This window comes from Cicer arietinum, chromosome 5 (genome assembly GCF_000331145.2).
Source record: "Cicer arietinum cultivar CDC Frontier isolate Library 1 chromosome 5, Cicar.CDCFrontier_v2.0, whole genome shotgun sequence".
In the NCBI taxonomy this organism is placed as follows: domain Eukaryota; kingdom Viridiplantae; phylum Streptophyta; class Magnoliopsida; order Fabales; family Fabaceae; genus Cicer; species Cicer arietinum.
Window position 1 is genome coordinate 38,685,328 of NC_021164.2, and position 15,151 is coordinate 38,700,478.

Sequence of the window (15,151 nt, forward strand, 5' to 3'; positions counted from 1 at the left end):
TTCCTGCTCTTTCATTACTAACATGACCGAAAATTTGTCTTTGATATTGCTGAATCGCTTCTAAAGAAGCTTACTTCTTATGCTTAATTCAAGAGGTTTCTCGAACCTATGGTGTGTACGAAGATTTGCGATGGATCAAAGACACTGTAACAATTGTCAGATGCTTGTTGTTGGATGCTGAGGAGAAGAAGAACCAACAGCACGCATTGCGTGAATGATTGAGGCAGATTCAAAATATTTGCTTTGATGCTGAAGTTGTATTGGACGGATATGAATTGCAGGATAAGCGAAAGCAAGTTGTTAAGGCTTCTGGCAGCACCAGCATGAAGGTACGCCACTTCTTTTCAACCTCAAATGCACTTGCTTTCCGTTTTAGGATGGCACACCAAACCAAATATATTAGATATAGATTGGATGAAGTATGACTGATGGGACCAAGTTTGGACTTGTTGTTCAAAGGAGAGAAATGACTTATCTCGATGTGGATGCTTCAAGTGTAATAGGAAGAAAGACTGATGAGGAAGTTATCAAGCTTTTGATGCAACAACATCCTCTGGGTGATGGTGATAGAAATTTGTGTTATTCCTATAGTGGGAATTGGAGGATTGGGGAAGACCACACTGGCAAAGTTTGTATTCAATGATAAGAAGATGGATCAACTTTTTCAATTGAAGATTTGGGTATGTGTCTCTGATGATTTTGACATCAGGCAAATAATCATTAAAACAATCAACTCTGTCATTTCTTCCATTTTTAGTTCAGCTTCTGCGCCTACAAATGGTTTTACCCACCAAGAAAACATCAGCCACCTAGATATTGTTCAACTAGTAAGTCGTTTGAGAAAAACTTTCGGGTCAAAAGTTTTTACTTGTGTTAGATGACGTATAGAATGATGATCGTGCAAAGTGGATTGAGCTTAAATATTTGATGAAAGTTGGCATGCAAGGAAGTAAAATTATGGTGACAACACGTAGTAACTCAATTGCTTCGATGATGGGTGACATTTGCTCGCATGTTTTGAAAGGTCTTTCTCAAAAGGATTGTTTGTCTCTCTTTGTCAAATGGGCATTCAAGGAAGGCGAAATAGAAAAATATTCAAATCTAATGGAGATCGGAAAAGAAATTGTGAAAAAATGCAAAGGGGTTCCCCTAGCCGTGAGAACATTAGGAAGTTCCGTCTTCTCAAACTTTGATTTGGGAATTTGTTAGAGACTCTGAGATATGGAATTTAAAACAAAAGAAAAATGATATTTTACCTGCACTAAAGTTAAGCTACGATCAAATGTCATCTTATTTGTGACAGTGTTTTGCTTACTTTTTCCTTTATCCCAAAGATTATACCTTCCTTAGTGATGACATTACTATTTTTTGGATAGCCCTTGGATTCGTTCAATCCATAAATGGAAGTGAAAATTCATAGAGTATTGCAAGAGAATATATTGATGAGTTACATTCAAGATCATTTCTTCAGGATGTCAAATATTTCGGCTCCTTTTACACGTTCAAAGTACATGATTTGATACATGATCTTGCATTTTATGTTGTAAGAGAGGACTTTGTAGCGTAGACTCACATACTAGGAGTATACCTCATCAAGTAAGGCACTTATCAATTGTTGAACATGATTCACTTCACAATGATTTGTTCCCCAAGTCTAGAAGTGTGAGAAGTATACTATTTCCCGTCCTCGGAGTTGGTCTTGTAGGTGAAAGTTTTCTTGATACGTGGATATCAAGATATAAATACTTGCTTTATTTAGATTTAAGTGATTCTTCATTTGAAACTATACCAAATTCTATTGCAAAATTAGAGCACCTGCGTTTTCTCAATCGTTCTTGTAATGTAAAGATCAAAAGACTACCAAATTCCATTTGCAAACTCCTAAATTTGCAATTTTTGTTTCTCAATGGGTGCATGGAGCTTGAAATATTGCCTAAAGGATTAGGGAAGATGATTAGCCTGCAACAACTTCTTATAACGACGAAACAATTTGTCCTGTTAGAGAATGAATTTGCTAGCTTAAACCATCTTCAAACTTTGGGTTTATTTTATTGTCACAATTTGAAATTTTTGTTCAAGTGGGACCAAGTCTCATCACTTGAAACATTGTTTGTTGTATCATGTGGGAGAGTGGAGTCATTGCCTCTTTTTATGTTTCCAAATTTACAGAACTTGTATATTAATGATTGTATGAAGTTAAACTTGTCAATGTACAACGAAAAGCTGATACAAACATTAAAGATGAGAAGTCTACATCTTGAGAATTTTCTTGAGCTACTCAGATTTCCTAGATGGATTGAAGAGACCACACACACTTTAGAGACCTTGATAATTGTTAATTGTCCCAATCTTAAGATGCTTCCTAAATGTGTAATAACTATGTCGCATCTTAAGAGGCTCTATATTCGTAAATGTCATCTTCTTAGGAGGTAAGTATTGGCCCATGATTGCTCACATCAAAAGCGTTTTCATTGAAGAACCAAGCGGAGTAGTGAAGTCATCGACCTTAAAGGTAATCATATTATTCTGTATCAATTAAATATTTAGTTGTGTTAGATAATATGCTTTAATGTTTTTTTCGTTTTCTCTATCTTAAATAAGCGTAACTTAGTCCTTTCAATTGTTGTATACATATTTACCTCTTTTTTGCGAGTAAATAAATGTTTACCTTTCTCTGTAAATAGTTGCTGGCTGATGCAATAAAACCCTAGTAACCTTTGTTGGTTGTCACTTTTTCTCTTCTCTATTTCCTATGTTTGCATTGCAAGGTTAATAGGTGCACCTCGTATACTGTTTTCCAGTTGAAAACATAAGGTTAAAGCTGAAATTGGAAATTTATATATCATGTAATCATGAATTAGTAAATGATTTGAAAACACTGAACTAGAATTGACTAATTAACTATGATTAGACCTTTCATCACCTTGTTTAATGAGGTCTACAAGGTTTACTGAATAGGATGGTTTCGTTATAGATTTATTATTTTTATTAGTTATTGCTAGTAATGTTCGTTAGTTTCAAGCTTCAAGTAACAACACTACACCTTCTTTGCATCTTTAACCCTTTCTTTTAACTGTCATTTTTACAACTAAAATGAGATCCAAAAATTCCAACTGTAACATTGTATGAATTTTCAAAATGGTGATGTAGTTTCATAAATAAAAAATCAGTATATATTTGGTATATCTGTATAAGAGAATTTTTTTGAGAGATACATTTGCTTTATTTACTGGGGAAGGTAGATGATGAAGCTGGAAGGGTAAAAGGGATACTCAGCTTAAGGGTCACAGGCCAAGAAGACAACTTAAGCAAATGTATATATGTGGTTTGAGTTCAGCAAGAGAGAGCAGACCAGTTGCTGATAGCATTGGAGAAGATGAATGCCAGCAAGAGGCTTTGGATTCTCAAGATGTTCACATTAGCATGTTTGATGTAGCCAAGTAATTGAAAATTATTATTCTCTTCCATGTTCCATCCTATATATATTTTAAGTACTCAAAAACATCTTTATGTGTATTTAGCATTTGTCGTTTTTTACAATTTGAAGGTGATTTAATTGGTCATAGTTATTAGTTTCAATCAATTATCAGAAAACCATTGCAATAAAGTAAGTAGCTAAACAAGTTGGGAGTTAGTAGGGCAACCTTTTCTGGTAACTGTCGAACCTCTGCAAGTTGATCACGTAGTAAGCAAAATATTATTGAACCATTTTCAATATAAAACTAACAGAATTTCACCTATTTGCAGTTAGAAAATTACCCTTTCATAGTTTTCTGTTTATGTATCATTCTCATATGCTTCAGCGATAAATGTTTCCGTCTTTCATTTATTCTTTATAGTTGAGAGTTATTGTTGTCATAAATCACTTGTGATTTGTTTAGATTATTCATGGAAGAAATTTTTTTATTATTTAATCATAAATCACTTGCATTAGAGACAGCATTGTCGTAACAAATTGTATTCAAATCTTTTTACTGTAATGTTGAAGAGTAAGTAGTGCCTAAGCAGAGAGCAAGAAGTCACACGGTTATAGGATTCAATAGCTCAATTCATATTATATGATCAATAGTTATCTTTTCTCTTTTGCAGTAAAATGATTTTTAAAAAGACAATGTATTGATTAAAAAAGATTTTTGTTTACATTTTAGGGTTTAATGGCCCAAAGGGATGAGAGACAAGATGTTCAGCATAGCAATGTCGGCATTTGTCAGTTGAATTAAATCTTATATACATTGTCTCCCTTAATTTGAGTAAGCCTTTACCAACTTCATTTTATATAGTTTTCGATTTTGATTTTAAAGTTAATTTAAATTAAAAAATGTTTGTTGTGCACTCGTTTGCTTGTTTTGCTGCTGACAACATATTTCTATCTAAACAACTAAATTATAAGTTTAATAATTTTATTATGTGTATAACATAATCGCTACAAGATTGTAAAACAGATATTCGTGCCTTTTGTGTTTCTCTTTTAATTGATGGTGGTTGTTGTCTCCTCACTAAGTCTTTGTGACTTACCCCTTTATGTTGTTTAATTTTTTTTCCTGATTCACAGGTAGTTGAGTAGCAAGCTATTAGTATATTCAAGTCTCCATCATATTTGTTTTGGTAGACCTCTTTGATCGAGGACCCTTTTTGTAAAGTCTGTTGAGTTGTAATGTAATTTGCAGCTATTGGAGTTTAGATAGTCTTTTTGGAAAGTGTACTAAACAATTAGATTATACTCTTTGAATTATGAATTGACTGAGTTAATACTGTAAACAGGGATTTTATAAATTTGAGAATGTTGAAATTATAAAGGATACTCTGGTCTGCAGGGATTACAACAGGTTGTGCAACAACTTGTTGGGCTTGTCGTCGAACAACAACATGAGGGTGATCAAAGACATGAAAATCCCAATGGTCAACAACAGGTTAGACAAGTTGAGTATCATACTACTGCTGCAACAAGGGGGATTGAGGTTACTTTATCAAACTTCATGAAGCTTAAACTCCCTACTTTTTTTGGGTCTAATGCGACTGAGGACCCACAATAATTCGTTGATAGTTTATAACGGCTTTGGAGAGCATTGGGTTGTTCTGAGGTAAGAGCAGTGGAATTGATATCCTTTCAGCTAATAGGTGTGGCCTGAGATTGGTTTGATATAGTGCCACGCGGTAGACAGGTGGAGTGACCTCCGTTAGCATGGAGAAAGTTCTCTCAATTGTTCATGACTCGTTATCTTCTGGAGAGTGTTAGACATGGATTAGTTCATGAGTTTGAGCGATTGGAGCAAACAAAGGATATGATAGTTTCAGAGTATAGTGCTCATTTTACACAGCTAATTAGACACGCTCCTTACCCTATCACTGAGGAGATGCGTGTCAAGAGGTTTATCAGAGGATTGAGGGATTACTTATTTAGATATGTGGTTGGGTCGAATTGTTCTACTTTTGCTGAGGTTTTGAGTTTGACACTTCAGATTGAGCAACGACAGAAGGAAAAAGGAGGCAATAGACAAGATTCACGAAAGAAACAAAGGGTTGAAAGCTCTTACAATAACTATCCAAATCGCGGTGGTGGTTATATGTTTGATTATCAGGGGCAACAAAGACTCATGTCCCCAAGATATGGTCATAGCGGGCAGTCTTCTAGGACAATGCAGAGTCGTAGATCAGATTCTGGAGCAGCATCACAATCCACTTTCCCTCAAAGACATTCTAGTGTTTCAGCTACACAATGTTCTATTTGTGGTAGGTTTCACTTTAGAAATTGTTCCATAGATGGTAATGGTAAGGTGTGCTATCAATGTGGCCAAGTAGGTCACATCAGGAGGGATTGTCATGTAGACACAACACATCCATCCTCTAGTTATGCATCAGCACCAACAACTTTGGCATCATCTTAGGCTCATTCTGCATTTGTGCGACAAAATGGAAATTCTTATGTCAGAGGTTCAGGAACATCTCAGCAGATAGGTAGAGGATTGGGTGGTAGAGGTCAAATACCAGCAAGAAGAGGTCAGACTCGGGTGTTTGCTTTGACTCGTCAGGATGCTCAGACAACCAATGCAGTAGTTATAGATTTGTTCGAGAGATGCTCATGTTTTATTTGATCCTGGAGCTACTCATTCTTTTGTAACCTTGTGGTTTGCCACTCGACTTGGTAAATGTTCATCTTCTTTAGAAGAGGCTTTAGTTGTAGCTACACCTGTTGGAGGAAATTTGCTTACTAAGTCGGTGTATCGTTCTTGTGATATAACTATTGAGGGCAATGTGTTGCAGTAGATTTAGTAGTTATTGACTTGATAGATTTTGATGTGAGTTTGGGTATGGATTGGTTGGATTTTCATCATGCTACTTTAGATTGTCATAACAAAGTGGTGAAATTTGAGATACCGGGGCTATCAGTCTTCTCGTTTCAAGGAGAACATTGTTGGGTACCACATAACCTGATGAGGACATAGAATGCATAACCAAGGAAGAAAGCCTATAGGATATTCAAGGTCTTGGAACCCCAATGACAAGAGCAAGGTCAAAGAAGGCGAAAAAGGTTCTAAATAACTTGATAACCACTTTATTTGAAGAAAGTAAAACTCATGAAGAATTGAAGCCCAAGATAGTCAATTGTTTAACCCAAATTGAAGAAGTTAAGGAATGAAGGCGGCATCTATGTGTTATCATATTTTAATATTAGTTTTAATTAAAGTAATAGACTGAACTAATAAGAAATTTGGGTGTAACTGTAAAAATTTCAGTTGGGCCAAATTTAGAGAACTTTTTAGGAGTTGCCATTATAAAAGGCAAACCCTTATTTTTTTTTAAGGCAGATTTTGAATTTTGTTTTTGTGAGGCTTTGCTCTCTAGAGTTCTTGAAAGAATTCATCTTGAACTTATCAAAGTTGTTAATCCTTGTGGCATTCTTGAAAGAATTCATCTTGAACTTATCAAAGTAACTATGAAGAACAGATATTTGTTACCCCGTATTGATGAGTTATTTGACCAACTTCAAAGGAGCTCAATGTTTTTCTAAGATTGATTTAAGGTTGGGGTATCTCCAGTTGAAGATTAAAAGGGATGATATAATGAAGACAGTTTTTCGCACACATTATGGACATTATGAATTTATGGTTATGTCTTTTGGGATTACTAATGCCCCAGTAGCTTTCATGGATTTGATGAATCATGTTTTTAAACCATTCTTGGATCAATTCGTAATTGTGTTTATTGATGATATCCTTGTCTATTCCAAGAGTAAAGAAGAACACAAGCGACATTTAAGGTTGGTTTTGCAAACCTTAAGAGATAAACAATTATATGCCAAATTCTCTGAATGTCAGTTTTGGCTGGATAGTGTGGCATTTTAGGTCATATTGCGTCTAAGAATGGAATAAGTGTTGATCCAAGTAAGGTGGAAGTAGTGCTGAATTGGCCCAAACCTACCACTGTAAAGGAGATTCGAAGTTTTCTTGGTTTAGTTGGTTATTATTGATGTTTTGTGAAGGATTTCTCAAAAATTGCATCTTCATTGACTAGGTTGACCTAGAAGAAAGTTGAGTTCTGATGGACTGATGCATCTGAGGAAAGCTTTCAAAAATTGAAGGAGTACTTGACGTCAACACCTATTTTGGCATTACCTATAAGTGGTGAAAGTTATACTATTTATTGTGATGCTTCTAGAGTTGGTCTCAGTTGTGTACTTATGCAACAAGGTAAGGTTATTGCCTATGCATCTAGACAACTCAAGAGGCATGAGGTAAATTATCCCACACATGATTTGGAAATAGCTGCAATGATTTTCGCCCTCAAGATTTGGAGACACTATCTATATGGTGAAACTTGCGAGATTTATACTGATCATAAAAGTCTTAAGTATATCTTTAAACAACGAGACTTAAATTTAAGACAAAGAAGGTGGATGAAACGCTTGAAAGATTATGATTGCACAGTCTTATACCACCCAAGAAAGGAAAATGTTGTTGAAGATGCTTTGAGTATTAAATCCATGGGTAGTCTCGCTCATATAGCAGAAGTAAATAGGCCAATTGTTAAAGAATTTCAAGAAATTGTTGAAAGTGAAATTCAATTTGAACTTGATCATTCAAGGTTATTTTTAGCCCATGTACAATTCGTCCAACCATAGTTGATGATATCAAAGAAGCTCAAAGTCAAGACCCATACTTGGTGAATATGGTAAAAAATGTTCAGCATGGTAAATTTTCAAACTTTTTAGTTGATTCTGATGGTGTGTTGAGGTTGAAGTCTCGACTGTGTGTTCCAAATGTTGGTGGCTTAAGGAGGAAAATTTTAGAGGAGGCTCATCACTCTTCTTATACTATTCACCCAGGTTCTAATAAGATGTATCAAGACTTGAGAGAATTGTATTGGTAGGAAGGGATGAAGAAAGATGTAGCAGATTTTGTCTCTAAGTGCTTAGTGTGCCAACAAGTGAAGGCTGAGCACCAAAAGTCTGTGGGGTTACTGCAACCTGTTGAAATACCTGAATTGAAGTGGGAAGGCATCGTTATGGATTTTTTCATAGGATTACCACGAACTCAAAAGGGTTATGACTCAGTGTGGGTGATTATAGATCGGTTGACCAAATCTACACATTTTTTGTCTGTGAAGACTACTTATATTGCATCTCAATATGCTAAACTTTATTTAGATAAAATTGTCTCTTTGCATGATGTACCGGTGTCTATTATTTCTGGCATTGGGCCCCAATTTTTGAATTCGTTCCAAACTTCATTAGGAACTCGTTTGAAGTTTAGCACGACTTTTTAACCTCAGATAGAGGGCCAGTCTGAAAGGACTATACAAATATTGGAAGATATGCTTCATGCTTGTGTTCTCGATCTTTGAGGAAGTTGGGATCAGCATTTTCCCTTGATGGAATTTCATACAATAATAGTTATCAATCTAGTATTCATATGGCTCCGTTTGAGGCTTTGTACGGAAGACGGTGTAGGTCTCTAATAGGATGGTTTGAAGTGGGAGAAGCTAAACTTGTCGGTTTAGAGTTGATTCAAGATGCCGTTGAAAAGGTTAAATTGATTCGACATCACTTAGTGACAGTTCAAAGTAGAAAAAAAATCTTATTATGATAAGAGACGTCGTCCCTTAGAGTTTTCAGTGGGATAACATGTATTCCTACGTATTTCACCAATGAAAGGAGTTTTGCGGTTCGGTAAAAAGGGGAAACTTAGTCCAAGGTTCATTGGACCATTTGAAATTTTAGAAAAGGTCGAACCGGTAGCGTATCACTTGGCACTTCCACCTGATCTCTCGGGAGTTCATCCCGTCTTTCATATTTCGATGCTTCAGAAGTATCTTCATGACCCTTCTCATGTGATTAATCCTGATGCAGCTAGATGAGAGTTTATCATACGTTGAGCATCCAATAGCTATATTAGATCGCCAAGTGAGACGTTTACGCTCAAAAGATATTGTTTCAATAAAAGTACTTTGGCGTGGTCCATCCGGTGAAGAAACAACTTGGGAACCTGAAGAAGTCATACGTGCAAAGTATCAACACTTGTTTGAAACTCAAGGTCAATTTAGAATATAATGAAATAAATTCAATGATGAATTTTCTTAAGGGGAGTAGATTGAAACGAACCATTTCAATTTAAAAAAAAATGTATTAATAATGATAATATAATTAACAAGATGTAAACTCCCTAATTGATATGTGATGATGCGTTGGGGGATTGAGAGGAGATGTTTATCCGTTAGATGGAGCCACCCATAAGGGAAAGGTCACCCTTAGGAGACAAGGACTATCAATGAGATGAAACTGCCTCTTGGTTATCAAAAATTTGTATTTTTACTTGTTTGATTTTTTATGATGATTTTAAGGTTATTCATTTTGATTTTGCTTCGCTATTAATCGAATTTTTAATATTTCTATCTGAACAACTAAAGTATAAGTTTAATGATTTTATTATGTGTATAACATAATCGCCACAAAATTGTAAAACAGTTATCAGTACCTTCTTGTGTTTCTCTTCTAATTGATGGTGGTTGTTGTTTCCTCACTAAGTCTTTGTGACTTACCTCTTCATGTTGTTTAATTTTTTTTCCAGATTCATGTGCAGTTGAATAGCAAGCTGTTAGTAGATTCAAGTTCAATCATATTTGTTTTGGTAGACTTCTTTGATCGATGACCCTTTTTGTAAAGTCTGTTGAGTCGTAATATAATTTGCAACTATGGGAGTTTAGATAGTCTTTTTGGAAAATGCATTAAACAATTAGATTATGCTATTTGAATTATGAATTGACCGAGTTAATACTGTAAACAGGAATTTTATAAATTTGGGAATGTTGAAGTTACAAAGGATACTCTGTCGAAATTTCAAGAAAATTTTTATATAATTTTTGTAATGGTTATTGAGAAAGATTTAATTGTTTAATTGTTAAGTTAGTTGATAGGCTTGCCAGACTAGGAGTTTAGCTTGTGATTCGGTCACGGCGTTTAGTTTTTGGGTCGTTGAAAGATTTCTTATTTGATTATGCAACCATCAATGTCGAACCAGAACTTGTTGTCCACATGAGAGAAATGATTTATTCTTATGTTGATGCTTCAAGTGTAATAGGAAGAGAGAGTGACAAGGAAGAAATTATCAAGCTTTTGATGCAACCACATCCTCACGGTGGTGATGATAGCGATAAAAGTCTGTGCATTATTCCCATTTTGGGAATTGGAGGCTTGGAGAAAACCACACTTGCAATGTTGGTGTTCAAAGATAAGTGGAAATTTGAAAGAGATTCTGAAATATGGAATTGAAAACAAAAGAAAAATGATATTTTACTTGCATCAAAACTAAGTTATGATTAAATGTCGTCTTATTAAAGGCACTGTTTTGCTTTTTTTTTTTCTTCCCTATATCCCAAAGATTTTACATTTCTTGTTGGTGATATTACTAGTCTTTGGGTAGCTCTTGGATTAGTTCAACCCCGGAAATGAAAATTGTAACACCCCGTTTTTCAAAGCGAGGGTATATTTTTTTTTTTTCTAAAAGTAATTAAAAACGAACAAAGAAATAAATCAGGAAATGCTTTTGGATAAATAATTGAGTCATTATAATTTACAAGCAGCGGAAAAGTTTCTCCAATTACAAATCCAAAACATTTCTACATAAACATCAAATGGTACATGGAACCCATTCAAAGATGATATAAAACTGATAATATTTGTATAAGTACAGTTTTCCAGAACTAAAATACTCCAAACCAAAAAGAAGGACCCCTAGTCCCTATACATCATCCTAATCTGATCATCCTACCAAAAACTATACACCCTGAGTAATCTCCACGCGCCCCGTGAGATCCTCCTAACACAACCGCAGTCAAGCATTCCCATCTCCATCCCTGTCCGTAGGGTACGAACCAGTAGGGCCGTCCTGACTCTCATCTGAGGGCAAAGCCCAGATTTCCACAATAGTGTAAAGGGTCACCAACCAGAAAATAACAGTTAACACATAGCAGTTAAGTTTTTGAATGCTCAAAACAACTTTTTAACTAAGCATGCATCTTAACAGGATTGTCAATGTGCGAAAAGTTCATACATTACATTGCCAATGAAAATGAAGGTAAAATGCAGTTCTCGATCTCCTAATTAACACACGATAAAACAAGACATGGATAGATTCATGAGCAATTAATCATACAACTAAAAATGAGGATTTTCACTGAGCCAATCGATTGGGCAATCGATTGGGGTGAAGATTTTTAATGAAAACAGAATCCTGGGCTGAATTCAATCGATTGGTAAATCGATTGATTGGTTCCTGAGCCCCTGGTTTCGAGCCAATCGATTTCCTAATCGATTTGGTGAGGGATTCTTAATGAAAACAGAATCCTGGGCTGAATTCAATCGATTGGTAAATCGATTGATTGGTTCCTGAGCCCCTGACTTAAGGCCTAATCGATTGGGCAATCGATTTCGAAAGGGATTTTAAAAAGGCTGATTTACAAAATCGATTGGCTAATCGATTTTGTTCATTTGGCCAAGCCCCTGTCTTCCATCCAATCGATTGGGAAATCGATTTCCCTGATCAGTTTTCCAAAAATTCATGAATTAACCTAAGTCATTCCTAATCAAGTCCACAACCTAACACTTAGCAATTCCTACGCGATTACTACGACACACAAAGGTTCGATAACCATCATACTCACACACAATAAACAACACATAACACTTAACACCTTCATCTCAGTTATCACGATAAATCAAAATTCGAATCACTCAATCATAAACTCAAATCAAACATGACTCGCGTGCCAGGCACCCTAATGCAATGCGTATATGCCAAAATGCATGGACTCGGAATTCCAAACCAAAACCCTCCTCGAAGGGCCGTAAATCATAATTGTACCGCCTATCGCAGGCCAAAGTACCAATTACCGAGGTGCCACCTATCACGGGTCAGCACGATTTACTAAAATGCGTAAATCATAAACGTACCACCTATCACGGGTCAGTACAGTTTACCGAGGTGTCACCTATCACGGGTCAACACGATTTACTAAAAGAAAAAGCGGGAATCGTAAATGTACCACCTATCACGGGTCAGTACAGTTACCATGGTGTCACCTATCACGGGTCAACACGATTTACTAAAAGAAAAAGCGGGAATCGTAAATGTACCACCTATCACGGGTCAGTACAGTTACCATGGTGTCACCTATCACGGGTCAACACGATTTACTAAAAGAAAAAGCGGGAATCGTAAACGTACCGCCTATCACAGACCAGTACTGTTTACCTAGGTGCCACCTATCACGGGTCAGCACAATCCACCAAAAATGTAAATCGTAAATGTACCACCTATCACGGGTCAGTACAGTTACCATGGTGTCACCTATCACGGGTCAACACGATTTACTAAAAGAAAAAGCGGGAATCGTAAACGTACCGCCTATCACAGACCAGTACTGTTTACCTAGGTGCCACCTATCACGGGTCAGCACAATCCACCAAAAATGTAAATCGTAAATGTACCACCTATCACGGGTCAGTACAGTTTACCGAAGTGTCACCTATCACGGGTCAACACGATTTACTAAAATATAAATCGCAAACGTACAACCTATCACGGGTCCGTACAATTTACCAAGGTGCCACCTATCACGGGTCAGCACAATTCACCAAAAACGTAAATCGTAAATGTACCACCTATCACGGGTCAGTACAGTTTACCGAGGTGTCACCTATCACGGGTCAACACGATTTACCAAAAAGTAAATCGTAAACGTACCACCTATCACGGGTCAGTACAGTTTACCAAGGTGTCACCTATCACGGGTCAACACGAATTACTAAATAGTAAATCGTAAACGTACAACCTATCACGGGTCAGTACAGTTTACCGAGGTGTCACCTATCACGGGTCAACACGATTTACCAAAAAGTAAATCGTAAACGTACCACCTATCACGGGTCAGTACAGTTTACCAAGGTGTCACCTATCACGGGTCGACACAATTTACCAAATGAAATGCATGAGCATACACAGACTCCATTCACAACAATCGTTAAGCAAATGCAGATATTAAAAGATTCCCCATTTTTAATACCCATTTAACTTAAACGACTTTCAAACAACATTAATTAAATAAGTCATTAAGAGATTCCCCGTTCTTAATACCGATTTAACTTAATGATTTTCAAAACAAAACGTTAAGCAAACAGTCATATTAAGAGATTCCCCATTCTTAATATACTTTTGACTTAAACGATTTTCTCGCAAAACATTCAGTAAACGAGTCATTAAGAGATTCCCCATTCTTAATACTCATTTACCGAAACGATTTTCAAAAACGATAGTTAAGTAACCGAGACATTAAGAGATTCCCCATTCTCAACGCCCAGTTAACTTAAACATTTTCCTCAAATACACATTAAGTAAACCGAGGTATTAAAAGATTCCCCATTTTTAATACTCGTTTAACTCTAATGGTTTTCAAATTCCACAGAAACAAATTCAAACATACTTTCACATTCAAACCATAATTCACAACAACCACACCAATTAACAAACATCAAGTACGAACACACCGAATATACCGAACACAAATCACGCAACATAACACCCAGATACATCAAATTTCATTTACCACGAAACATTCATCACTATAAACAAAACCTAACTCTAAGGTTTTTACCCATAACGCACTAGTTTCGTTTTTCCCCAAATCGATACATTTAACCCTAACAAATTCCTTCCCACACAACTACAGATAAGTCCCTAATGCAAGCTAGAAGTTTGGAAGGAGCCCTTACCTCAACGTTAGCTTTAACGCGCGTTTCCGGTACCGCGAGTAATTCCGGTAAAATCTCCGCTCGCAACGCCGCTTCCAAATTAGTTCACTAGCACCGTAGCGTGGTGGTGAGCAACTTTCCCTTCTATCTCTTCGAGAAATGAGGTTTGGATCTAGAAGAAACAGAGGGGTTTGTGTTTGGATCTCAAAACCGTTTTTCTTCGTTTTCGAATCAAAGAGGAAGAGTGGAGTTGCGAAAACCTTGATCTAACTCACACCCAACCTTGGGTCACTAGCTTTGAAGAAAAGGAAGCAACGAAAACGAAAAATGGAGAAAGGATGGATTTTTGGTTAAAGCTCACGTGAGTGCAGAGGAAGAAGATGGAAAATTCAATTTTCCCTCCTTTCTATTTCTTTCCTTTGCTTTTCCTTTCTTCCTTTTTCCTTCCTTCCTTTATATACTATTTTCTTTTCCTTTTCCTTCCTTCTAGTTTTCCTTTCTTTTTCCCTCCAAACAAACATATATAAATATAATAAATATAACTTAACAAATATCTCAAAATCTAGATATTTATTAAATTACCGTTTCACCCGAAACGCCTTAAATTCTCCGTAAAGGATTTTCCGCAGTTAAATTCAATTTATTTATCGACGAGAAATTCTAATTGGCATCGAAATATCTTTTTGATTATAAAACTCCAAAATATTATTAACTTTGGCTTAAAAGCCTCCGAGCCAAAATCCAAAATACACCAAAAATACATAAATGGTACTTTAAAATTACGGGTCTTACATCAATGATGGGTGAACTGTCATATTTCTTGGGATTTCAAATTAACCAAAGAAAGCAAGGCATTTTCATTAGTCAATCTAAATACTGTTCTGATTTGATAAAGAAATTTAACTTTGA

The 15,151-nt window shown here is 36.0% G+C and overlaps 1 protein-coding gene and 2 pseudogenes across 2 annotated transcripts in view; all 3 read left to right on the forward strand.

Annotated features, from left to right (window-relative positions):
* Positions 1–5,033, forward strand: part of LOC140918642 (putative disease resistance protein RGA3) — a 5,521-nt pseudogene extending 488 nt beyond the window's left edge.
* LOC101492881 (uncharacterized) overlaps positions 1–7,717 on the forward strand; it is an 8,405-nt gene extending 688 nt beyond the window's left edge. Inside the window, exons 1-4 of one of the 2 annotated variants that reach the window (XM_073368382.1) lie at positions 2,392–2,512; positions 3,243–3,440; positions 4,149–4,250; positions 4,553–7,717. In XM_073368382.1, coding sequence (XP_073224483.1) covers positions 5,208–5,885 — 678 coding nt within the window. In that variant the 5' untranslated portion in view covers positions 2,392–2,512; positions 3,243–3,440; positions 4,149–4,250; positions 4,553–5,207 and the 3' untranslated portion in view covers positions 5,886–7,717. Of the gene's footprint in view, positions 1–2,391; positions 2,513–3,238; positions 3,441–4,148; positions 4,251–4,552 lie in introns of those variants that run through there. The other variant, XM_073368383.1, reaches the window with a different exon arrangement.
* A 656-nt stretch (positions 7,718–8,373) lies between these two features.
* The window catches only part of LOC140920447 (uncharacterized), a 70,366-nt pseudogene continuing 63,588 nt past the window's right edge, over positions 8,374–15,151 (forward strand).